Source organism: Myotis brandtii, unplaced genomic scaffold, assembly GCF_000412655.1.
Source record: "Myotis brandtii unplaced genomic scaffold, ASM41265v1 scaffold112, whole genome shotgun sequence".
NCBI lineage: Eukaryota > Metazoa > Chordata > Mammalia > Chiroptera > Vespertilionidae > Myotis > Myotis brandtii.
In genome coordinates, this window is record NW_005353838.1 from 12,756,765 (window position 1) to 12,769,695 (window position 12,931).

At 36.7% G+C, this 12,931-nt stretch overlaps 1 protein-coding gene across 1 annotated transcript in view; it reads left to right on the plus strand.

Moving 5' to 3' along the window:
• Positions 1–12,931, plus strand: part of ITGA4 (integrin, alpha 4 (antigen CD49D, alpha 4 subunit of VLA-4 receptor)) — an 84,427-nt gene that overhangs the window by 45,807 nt on the left and 25,689 nt on the right. Inside the window, 2 exon segments of the mRNA XM_014547157.1 lie at positions 259–443; positions 3,987–4,141. Coding sequence (XP_014402643.1) covers positions 259–443; positions 3,987–4,141 — 340 coding nt within the window.

The following is a 12,931-nucleotide window of genomic DNA, read 5'->3' on the forward strand; positions in this document are numbered from 1 at the left end:
GTGACCTCATAACCCTCCTTTTGGTATTCCAAAATTTAATTATTGAACTTTAGGATACTTTTCCCACCTCACATAGATATAATTAATATAATCAGACAGAGTCAATATTTTATGAAAATCCCTCTTGATTCATGCATGGAAATTTAATTGAGTTTATATGCACATACTATTAATAAAACAGTTTCATGAAATTACTTAGTCAATGGAAACTGACAAAAACAAATGCAATTCTTTTCCTAAGGAAAAATAATTCTGTAGTTAATATTGCTAATTTTATTTCCTCCTTAGGACAAGACCTGTAGTGATTGTCGAAGCTTCTTTAAACCATCCTGAGTCAGTAAATAGAACAAATTTTGACTGTATTGAAAATGGATTGCCTTCTGTGTGCATGGATCTAACACTCTGTTTCTCATACAAGGGCAAAGAGGTTCCAGGTTATATTGGTAAGGGCACCCTTACAAAATGAATAGAATGTGTACTTTACCCATTAATCTCACTGTCATCTTTTGAGCCCTCACTTTGTGTCACATTGGAGGACTGCTTTAGGGCAGGAGAGAGCAGTCACCTGATACACCTTTCTTGCCCATCTTTCAGATGCTCTCATTATTCTAACCTACGAGTGGGGCACATTAAGAGGTTACTGTTGTTTAGAGGTTATGATAAGCAAATCAACTGTATCACTTGCTGTATTATTTAAAGTGAACTATCTGAGCTTAATCTGTAACAGCTCTTTAGAACAGAAAAAGCATCACCACAGTTCCTCCTCTGTTCTTCTGGCCTCCTTGAAGCGTGGTGTTGGCTTACCTTGGAAACCCAGGGAGAGAGAACATTCTTTTCTTTATATTCTATCCTGTTTGAGTAACTGAAGAAGCTTTCTAAAGCTTAGAACCTGATTCTACTTTTCATAAATAACACACATCCGTTAAGGATTTATTATGGCTCTCAACTCCTGAGTGCTTGTGCACATTTTTCTATAGGTAGCTAACTCAGTTTTCCTCTCTGCAAAAAGTAGCATTGACATGGCTCATCCAAAATTGTGGCTAATTCCAAATCCAAATATGTAACTTGATTAAGTATTACATTTTTTACTGGCAAGTTAATTTTTCTAATTATGTTACATTAAGGCTAATATGGGAATGACTACTAATGAAACTAGCCTATGATAGAGAAGCTGACCTGGCTTTGTCATTTGAACATCAATAATTCACAAAATTTATGAGCCCCATACTTAAGAGTTGACTGTACTCATGACCCTGCAGGCTGCCCTCATCTAAACATCATGAAGGGCAGCAAATACTGAGCCAAATAACAGATGTGTAACAGATGCTCCAGTCTGAATTAGCCTGTAGTGAGAAGTACAGAAGGAGCCTAGCATCTCTACTTGTGGTCAGACGCATTTTTTATAGCACTCTGCGAAAGTCCTGGCTAGAGATAGAGTGATAGGGCTATGGGCATATCCTTCATCTGGTTCCTGATGGAAGAAGTGGCAGTTTGAGAGCATGACTCCAGTTAACACAGGAGCACAGACAAGCTGATGGATTATCCAAAAGATAGGTGCTCAATTGATTGGACTGTTTCCCTTTATGTAAAATCAGTATATGTTGTACCACCAATTCCTTTGTGGCCAGATGTTTTTTAATTGGTTGAAAACAAATGTATGAAATTCATAAATAACCACAGCAGTATTACAAAAACATGCTTTATAGTTGTAAAATGACTCCTTGGGATAAATAATTCACATTAAGTATCTATATATATAAAAGACTAATATGCTAAGTGTCCGTCTGGATAATGACGTCACGTAGCAACACCCGGCTTCATCTCCCTAGCAACAACTAGCCTCCTTGCAGTTTCTTCAGCCCAGGAACACAACTTGCTTTATGGCCAGGTGCAAACATTTCACACTTTAACCAAATGTCTGTGAAGAGTTTTCCTGTGCCTCATCTCATTTGATCCTCACAGAAGTCCTGGAGCAGGTAGATAGGAGACTTGGTGGAATCCTGTTTTCTTTTCATTAGCCAGTAAACAGATTTAGAAAGCTTAGAAACTTGACCCTACTGAAAAGAAGTAAGAAATGGTGGACCTTGAAAATGACTTCAGGTTTTCTCACTGCACAGATATAGTCACACACTGCTGCAGTTAAATATTTTACCCTTTGTTCTCCTTGCGTGGTCTAAAATAATCTGCTTCGTGTTGATATTTACTGCTGTGTTGCTGACAATTACCTGAAAAAGAAGTTGGGGTACTTCACTGGGCTGGAAGAAGTTTAGCTACATCAGAAAGAAGGTCTAATTAAGCAAGTTTATTCTATATGTATAAAAGGCTAAGTTGACTTGCACATGCATGATACATATAAAGCTCTCGCTGGCGCCAATCGCACGCATGTGTTTTGATCTGTCATTGTTGATCGTGAATTTGGTTGACACTTCTATTATAGAGAAAGGGTGAATAGCAATATTAAAATATTTCTTCTAATTAATTTCCTTTCAATGTGCACAAATCCGTGCACCGAGCCACTAGAGTTTAATGAAACCAGAACATTTTTGCCTCTTACTGTGAGTGGATTTTTATTCATCTTTCTTCATTTACTTTTGTCTGAATATCTCTAAGGCATTGAATCTCAGTTATTGTGATCTTGAAGCCAATTGATTTGGACTTTATTATTTATTTTCTAAATAAAAGGAAGATTGATGGATTTATTTGAAATTTGTGGGAGTAGTGTAGGTTCTATACTTAGATTTCCCTGAAATAAATAGATAAAATACTTTCAGAGGAGTTATTGATGCCTAAAATATAAGTGAACACTTCAGGAGTTACATAAATTCAAAATACCACTTAATGAATTACTACTGCTATATGAGTGACACCTCAACAACCTATTAGATGCAGCTTGTTTTGCAAAGATCCTCTTTAGATTCAAGAAATGGCTCTTTCTTGATAAGATCTGGCTTGGACTTCTTTTAAAAAGTTGCTTGTAAATTTTCCTTATTGTTTTGCTTACTGAAGATCATTAGCAGATGATTACTATGTACTATGTCATATTTGAAATAAGTCAGCAGTCACCAACCGGTGGTCTGCAGACCACTGGTGGTCCATGAGGTCCGAAAGGTTGGCGACCGCTGAACTGCCAAAATATTTATTGAGAAAATGTCTGTCTGTATTTGTTTATTTTTGCACAAATCAGCACTTGAAGTTCAAACTAGTAACCAATAAAACTGTGGAGCTGACTTACTAGGGCCCAGGGCTGGAAAAGAAGATATCTTTGAGTAAACTGTTTATATAGGTTTGACTTTTGAATCATGTGTTCACTTTACATTAAAAAGCAATAACAAATAAATCAAAAGAAAAAGATCAACCCCTCAAATTGGAAACAAATGGAAATAAATGAACCTAACAACATATGAAGTTAATTATATAACCACACAAGATAGAAATATTCTAGGTGACATTTGAGCACAGTACTCTGCCTGTACTTCTTTAGACAAGATTTTCTATGCACAAAAAAGGACTCCAAAGAAATTTGAAACTTTACTCAGGATTTTTATTATTAGTAACAATTTGGTACTATCTTTTTGAAACATTTACATATAAGTGGACTAAGCAAATAACTGAAGATTTTAATATTGTTAAAATAAGAAACCTAGAGAAAAATTTATACTTTTTTTATTTATAAAAATAACTTTTGTAATTTGTATTTTTAAATTGTTCCCTCTTTCATAGTTCAGGTTAGTTTTTTAAAAAGCTATTTGTTGAATAGAATTTAAGACATTTCCAATATTCTCTATAACTTTGACTATGACCACTTCAAAAATAACAAAATAATGCTTTTAGAAATTAATTGCAATTCTCTACATTTTTTTCAGTTTTGTTTTATAACATGAGTTTGGATGTGTCAATGTTCTCTATAACTTTGACTATGATCACTTCAAAAATAACAAAATAAATGCTTTTAGAAATTAATTGCAATTCTCTCTACATTTTTTCAGTTTTGTTTTATAACATGAGTTTGGATGTGAGCAGAAAGGCGGAGTCTCCATCAAGGTTTTACTTCTCTTCTAATGGAACTTCCGATGTGGTTACAGGAAGCATCAAAGTATCACGCACAGTCGCTAACTGTAGAAAACATCAAGCATTTATGCGGGTAATGTAGACTAGTTTGTATTATTAACTTCAATATTATCAGTACAGTAAAAATCTTAGTACAGAGGTTTTACTTCTCTTCTAATGGAACTTCCGATGTGATTACAGGAAGCATCAAAGTATCCAGCACAGTCGCTAACTGTAGAAAACATCAAGCATTCATGCGGGTAATGTAGGCTAGTTTGTATTATTAATGTATAAACTTCAATATTATCAGTACAGTAAAAATCTTAGTACATTGGTATCTGTTTTGTTGTTGTTGTTGTAGTTTGTTGTTGTTAATCTTCACCTGAGGATATTTTTCCATTGATTTTTTTAGAGAGAGTGGAAGGAACGGGGAGAGAGAAAGAAACATCAATGTGAGAGAGACACATCAATTGATTGCCTCCCACATGCGCCCCGATCAGGGATGTGGATTGAGCCTGCAACCGAGGCACCTGCCACTGACTGGAACTGAACCCGGGATCCTTCAGTCCTCGGGCCGAAGCTCCATCCACTGAGCCAAACCAGTTAGGGCATTGGTATTTCTTTTTATACAATACAGTTAAAGGCCCGTGCTATCTCCTCCTGAACTAGCTGACCTATTTTATTGCTCCAGATTCAAAACCCTTAATAACCTGTGACCTGGATAATTCAGAGTCCACTTTTTGCACCTCCTTTATTTTACATTTGTTACATTTCACCGCATCACTGTTTTAAAAAGACTTGCCTTTTCCTTTCTACAATTGCAGTGTTCTTATCTCTGTTTATACCCTTGCCTAGAAATGTACATATTGAACAGCTCAGCTGAGCCTCAGATCTATTCCTGAGGAGTGATGTGCCAGCATTGTCAGTGATGTCAGTGGGAACGTGCACAGTGTAGTGGGATAGGGATCAGCTGTGGGCCGGGAGGACGGCCTGCATGATGGTGTGGGGTATGTCCTGCCAAAGCACAGCCGATTTCATGTTTCTTTTATTAAAACACCCGTTCCCAAACTGATCATCATGTTCCTTGCATTGGTCAGATTTTATCATACAAAGCAGTGCCAGCTCTTTTTCAAGAGGGAATGGTGTGCTTCATCAGAAAATCTATTGTCACAAAAAAAGCCAAACTATTCCCGGGAGCCGTTTCTGGGATTTCAAATAGTAGCTTCAGCTTAGAACTTAATTGTCCCTTAGATACTTATTCCAAGCAAATGCAAACAAGCATCAGGACTCCAATACACTATTACATGCTAAGAACACTAATCCCTATGCTGTTTCCTCATTTCCCTGAGCAGTTTTTATTGTTGTACTTGAATAAAGCAATCAGATGGTCGGGAGCCAAAAGTATGGAATGATATTAATGTAACCATCATTTATATGCTAGAGTTTAAAGGGGTTCTCTTTTTTAAAATGTTATATAGTTGTCATTTCACTTTGGTTAGTCAATTTCGGAGACTAACATGGAGACCATTTTAAAGGCAATAAAAGGGCCAACATTAGACATTCACAAAGAAACATATTGTGTTGAATGTGTGTAAATGGCAGTAAATTGATCTGATTTATTTAGGTCTGTGTTTCTTGGCATTGTTCCTGTGAGTAAGTGTTCCTCAAAATTGTACATTTTCTTCGGAATAAATTTGTAGTAGAAGTGACATTTTAGCAGAGGTTTCTGTGTTTGTTGTTTATATACTTGTAAATGTTACCATGGTATCAACCATTGACTTTGGGCCATATTGTCAATGTCAAACAAAAACACTTAGCTCTGGAGTTGGAACATAGTGGGGATTAAAAAAACACAATCATGTGATTTTATTGTGTTTTTTTCCCCCTTCCTAAATTTTCTTGCTTTTGTTTGGGACATTTTAATACTCAGATATAGAACGGCAAAAGGGTACTGTGACCCTCTCGCCACAGTCCAGGCAGGAGGTAAGAACCACAGAAGCAGCTTCCCCATCTCTGTCAGGGAGCACTAGCTGTTGTTTAGGGAAGGGGAGTAATGCAGTGAGTGCCTTTTCACCCCCAACAGCATGGCACCTGATGGGAGGCATTCGGCAACGTTAACTTAACATGGCTGTGCTTCTACCATCTGGAAGAATAGAACCACAACCAGAATTCTGCCAAGATATCTTCCTAATAATACAGAAAAAGAAAATGAACACCAGTCAGGATGCTTGGGTTGTTCCTTTGTTCTGTAAAACATGCCCAGTGTCAGCAGTGATAATATACATGTGTGTCCTACGGTGGCACCCTTACAGTGAAACGAGGTATTGCTTGTTAATGATTTACTCAGGCCCACAGACCCCTCCTCTCAGAGGACTCCTAGATTACTAGTTAGGTACACTTTCCTTGTATAATTGTTTCCTTTGGCTATACCAAGGAAGTTCCATTTATCCATCCACTCAATCAATTCAGAAGATATTTAGTGAGTTGTGAATGCATGTCAGGTTGTGTTTGAGACACTTGTGATCACTTAATAAAGTATAAAATGATTACTACCCTCAGAGGGCCTATAGTCTTGTGAGGGTGAGATAATAACATGGTCAATATGTAAATTGTATAGTATTTTAGAAGATGAGATGGGTGATGGAAAAGGGGAAAAAGAGGGCAGAGTTCAAAATATGGAGTTTTATGGAAGGAGTGAAGAGTACAATTTTAAATAGGCCTCATTCAGAAGGTGATGTTTGAGGAAAGACTCGAAGGAAGTGAGGAAGTTACTGTGTAGATGTCTACGACAGTGGTTCTGAACTTCAGCAAGTAACAACAGCATCACCTGGAAGGCTTATTAAAACACAAATTGCTGGAGTTCGTGATTCGATAGATCTTCAGTGAGGCCTGAGGATTTGCAATTCTACAAAGTTCCCAGGTGCTGCTGCTGCTGCTGACTTGGGAACCACACTTTGAGAACCCCTGATCTAGGAGAAGACCATTACAGAAGGGAGAGCTCAGTAAAAATGTCTCAAGACAAGAATGCACCTGGTTGTTTTAAGAAACAATGGAGAGTCAAGGATGACTGGAAAAGTGAGCTAAGGGAAGAGTAGTGGAAAGAGAGATCATATGGGACCTGTGACATTTTCTCTGAATGAAATGAGGATCTACCTGACTCAGTAACAAAAAGGAATGTGTACTCTAACTGCTGTGTTGAGACTAGACAGTAGGGGACCAAGAGCTGACAAAGGGAGAAGAGGCTACAGCAATAACCCAGGTGAGAAGTGATGGCTTCATCAAAGGTGGTGGCAATAAATATGGTCAGAGGTAGTTGAAGAAATATCCTACACAGTTTGCTGACAGATGGGATGTCTGGCTTTTGAAAAAGGGCTCTGAGTTGACTCTAAGGTCTTAGCCAAAGCCACTAGAAGAATGTAGTTTTCATCACTGGAGATAATATGCAAGGAAACAAGTGTTGGGTGGAAAATTCTGGAATTGAGTGTGAACCTATTGAGTTGGAAAGAACTGTGTTGCTTACAAGAGTAAATATCAATTAAACATTTGTACACACTCATCTGGGGTTGGGAAGAGGCATAGAACTGGAAATATAGCTTAATGTACCTTTGGCATATGGATGGTTTTTAAAGCCATATGAGGTGGCTGAGGCCACCACAGGAAGAGAAGAGGGTGGAGGTCTGACACTAGGGCACTACCACATGAAGAGATTGAAGAGAAGAGAATGCTTTCAAAGGAGATGAGAAATAAGAAAGGGGGGGAAAAGCAAGATCTGTCGCATCCTGCAAGTGAAGTGAAAAAAAAGAGCAAAGAGGAGGGCATGACAATGTTTTCAAAGCTGCTGCTTGGTGAAATCAGATGAGGGCTGAGAACTGGGCATTGGGTTAGCAATGTGGAGGCTATTGGTGACTGTGGCAACAGCACTTCAGAAGAGTAGTAGGGAGAAGGGAGAAGAATTTGAGACACAGAGTACAGGTAATTTTTCACAAAGTTTTGCTCCACCTGGACCAAAGAAGTGGGATTGGGAGTTAGTAGCTAACATGAGAAGTGGAATGAAGAGTTCTTTTTTTTAAGATAGAAGAAATAGCATGTTTTTATAATGATGGGTATGTCCCAATAGAGTGTAACAGTTATGATGTAGATAAGAGGAGAGAACAGTTAGAGCAAATATCTTGAGAAGGCAAGAGATGGGAAGAAGATATGATATAGTCTTTGTGAGAGTGAGAGAGTAAGGAAGTACAGAACGGTTGTGAGATGGTATTAGTGTCTAACTTGTACCCATGGTCATAAAGTGAGATGAGTCAGATGGTGATGGGTTTTTTCCAGTCACATTCAATCTTACAGGTGAAAGTAGATGAAACAGTAACAATTAACCAAGGAGTGGTTTGTCAAAGAAGTAAAACAAAGGGGCCAAAGAGTCAAGGAAGTATGCAAGGGAGTGTTCATCATAAAGTTTAAGGATGGTAAGGAGAGGGGAGGACATCAGAGGGTGAGGAACAGGGAACTAAGTTAAATTGGAGGTTCCAGTGGGATCAGCAAATTGTTGGAATTGAGTTTTAAAGGGAATAAGCTGGAAAGATATCACCAATATTACGTTAACAGCCATTAGGGACCTAAAGTTGAAGAAAAGATTGAATTTTTATTTTATTCTTGGTCACAATTCCTGGTTATATTGTGTAAATGAGTCTTTCAGCCTACCTGCATTTATAAAACCTATCACATTCTTTGATGGTAGATAATTTATTAAAAAACCAAAATCTCATAAAAGTTGGGCTTCATTATATCTTTTTCTTTCAATCACACATTCTCTAGTTTCATATATTGGATCTTGGAATATAGGAGACATTTTTAACAATCTAATAAGCATCTATATCTCTAGTGTGTCCATTTTCTAGTGTGTTATTTTTTTGAGACTATGGTCATTTATCTGGTTGGTAAGCACACCAGTTTCCTAATGTCTACTTAACCTAATCATAAATAAAACAGCACATAGGATTGTTTTATTTGTATGGTCAAAATTTGTTCCTCAAAAAAACAGAAAAGAGGACAGAAATTGTTTATTTTTCTCTTGCAAAACTCTACTGTGTTTCAGTTGCTTATAATTATGCCAAGGTTTAATTTTTTGCTTTTAGAGCCATAAAATTTGATTTTTAGGAAAGTAGAACCTAGAAGTTAGAGTTGAGAGTTCATAAAAAGTTTCTGTGATATTAGAGAAATGATTCATTTTTTTATACCTTCAAGTATTTTATCTACTGAAATTCTCTTCTACTAGATATCTCATTTCCCTCAATGAAAATGTTTTCCCATCCATATAAATATATGAAATGAATTTTTGTCTTTGCTGTGTTCAAATACACAACTTTATTAGATCTTAAAGATGTATTAGGACAAGGGATAATTTTTGAGATTGTTTTGATTTAGAGAAACCTGATGGATAATTGCAGCAATTTTTGGAAATATTGGAGCAGTCATGGAAGTGAGATGCCCCTTGAGGTTTTCCTAGATGACATTTCTTCATTGGATTTGATGGAATCTCTGCATCGAAATATTCACTGATGTTTGAGAGGAGTAAAAGGGTGCTACATTGGGATAACAAAGGAAGTAACAGGATTCCCTTCCTGCCAACATAGTATTTCCAATAAAAACTAGAAATATCTAGCTTAGTCAGACCAGGAATGCCTATGGGTATCCAGAGAGCCAATGAGTACAGTGGCATTAGCATGTTCTGTAAAAATCATTAAATCAACCTACCTACTACCTGTTTAGTGAATTAGTGCATTCTTCTCTTTCCCTTATTTTTCCTAATTTCTAGATTTTTAAATTTCTGAAATAAAGGAATTTTGTTTTGTAGCTCTGTGGGTGATGTCTAAAGCCCATCTTGTTCGATAATAATGTCAAGGAAATGAATGAGTATTTGATTTGATTTATTTTTAATTTGTATTTTACATATTTTATTTGCTTATATAAGCACATAGTTTAGTGAAGTGCCATTTGCTCCAAAGCAGTTATATTTTAAGCACAGCACACTATGGACCAATCCATATATGCATACATTCCTGTTCAAAATTTAAGTGCAAGCAAACTATATAACTATACTCACATTATACTATTCTAGAAGTGAATTGATTATCCCAGCATATATTAATTCTTTGATAGATTGTAAGGTCTTTGAAAACATAATGTTATCTTATGCATGTTTGTATTCCTTTTAGAACTAATACATTACATAAGGCAGAAAATCAATATTTAATCAATGTATGGGTAATGTCTTCTCGGTGCTATTTAAAGAATTCTGTGAGAGAAAACCTGAGCATGTTCTACTGATAAAATGGTTAGGACACCTGTCTTGTGGATGTTGTGTTTTTTTGTTTGTTTGTTTCTTTTCAGGAAATTGTAGTGCTGGATGTTTGATAGTTTTCTGCCTCCTGATTCAACCTTACTAGATAAAGTGATTATAATTACACATGGTCCTACTGGGATAGGTTCCAATCTATGCCTCAGTTTTACCTTTTCCCTCTCCAACCTTTTACCAACATTAGTACTAGAGGAGCATTTAAAAAAAAACTCAGCCCTAGCCCATTTGGCTCCGTGGATAGAGCATCAGCCTGTGGACTGAAGGGTCCCAGGTTCGATTCCTGTCAAAGGCATACGCTCGGGTTGTGGGCTCGATCCCCAGTAAGAGGTGTGCAAAAGGTAGCCCATCAATGATTCTCTCATCATTGATGTTTCTATCTCTCTCTCCCTCTCCCTTCCTCTCTGAAATTAATTTAAATAAAAAAAGAAAACAAACCTCACACCGCCCTAGCCAGTTTGGCTCAGTGGATAGAGCATCGGCCTGTGGACAGAAGGGTCACATGTTCGATTCTGACTCAGTTGCAGGGTGGCAGGCTCTTCCCCAGCCTGGGCCCTGGTTGGGGATCGAGCAGGAGACAACCAATCAATGTGTTTCTCTCACATTGATGTTTCTCTCTGTCTTTCCCTCTGTCTTCCACTCTCTCTAAAAATCAATGGAAAAATATCCTCGGGTGAGAATTAAAAATAGTAATAAAAATAAATTTAAAAACGTCAAACCAAAAACTTGATCATATTCTTGCTCAAAATTCTTCTGTGTAAGAACCTTCCTATCCACTTTCAAGTATAGATTGGGTGGCCCTCCTTCTTCTGTACTTGTGAATGCATATGTCACCACACTCATCTCCCATACTGTGTGGATTTACGGGTTATAGACTGTGACATAGGAATTGCCTTTCAGTTTTATGTCCTCAAAGCCTGTGTTGTACACAGAAGATCTTATGAATAGATATCTTCAAATGCTGATACCTCAATGTCATTTTTCATTAAGTAATATTTTATAGATATTTCTGGCCCCTTTAAATAAATTCCTTCACTACATAAACACAATAGGAGGGCATGGGCTTACAGCTCAGTTCTTAAGTTGGCCATAGATACAAATGTTCATGAAAGTCAAATAAGAAGGAGGACTTTGTACAATTTCAAGCATGTGGTCATTTGCATGCTTGTGGGTGCCCTATTTTATGAAATTGTCCATAAAAATGTAGCATGGAATCTTCATTATTTTTGGTAGAGATAGCACATACCCATCCAAATTAAAAATTTTAAGCAAATCTCCTTTTTCCCTTCTAGATACTTAGTCACTTTAAGACATTTTTGATATTATAGCATTTGTCCTTAGGTAGAGCTGTTAAATAAGTGTGAATATCTGTCAAGTACAGTTCTTGCAAGAGTACACGTACATTTTATATATTGTGAGAAAAGCATAATTAATAGCTAATTAGGATAATGAAAGTAATATACGCCAGATGTAGAGAAGACCTTGTGGAAAATTAGTATGAATTAGGTAACATGTGATTTGGTCAAAGTAAGCTTGTTGAGAAAAATTAAAACAGTGGACATGTGGAGGGACAATCAATGGCTGTCTAGCTCCTACACCTCAGGGATAATTTAATCAAGTTTGCTATTGTAATACTCAGGGCTTCAAGCTGTTCCATTTTCACAAGTTGATAACTTGGGATTTGGGCCTTGATTTGCAGCATTCCTATATGGTCAGGGTTTCATGTTGAGATGATCACTTAATAAAATCATCTCCATGTATAAGATTAGAAAAGTAATGAGAGCTCTTGAGTACTCTGATTCATGCTCCAAATCTTCCAGGAACCACTTAATTAATGCAAGTCTAATACTTGTTATGTAACTCATTTTCTTTTTAATGTTTATTGGTTGCCAGTAATCTAATTTTCTTTTTTTCTTATTCCTTCTAAATGTTTACCAGAATTTCTTATTATAAGAAATTAAAATTCAGTAAGTCCTTGTTGGCTATATAGCTACATTTTGAAAGCAACATGCACATAGATATTGTCTAACATCTGTTGATACCTCAAGAAGTGCCAGGTATTGTGCTCAGTGTTTTATGCACATTATACCATTGAATCCTTACAACAATAAGGTGTAGGTATCATCACTATCATCATTATCATTATTCCCATTTTAAAATGAGGTAGCTGAGCCACAGAGAGATTAAGTAATTTGCCTAAAGTTACGTAGATAATAAGTGATGAACCTGAGATTGAACCCCAGTATTCTGCCGCCAGACCACTTGCTTTTCATGTTTTTATTGCTATTTCTCTCTCTCTCCTTCCCTCCCTCCCTCCCTCCATATATTGATAATGTCCTGACTGGTGAGAAAGAGGAAAAATTACATAAAAACATAGAATAGATGTAGTTTTTTTTTTATCATTACATAAAGACATACGATAGATGTAGTTTTCCATGTGATATGTGTATTCCTTTCCTTTTTTTAAAATAATTAAATCTTTATTGTTCAGATTATTACAGTTTCTCTTTTTTCCCCCCCATAGCTCCCCTCCTC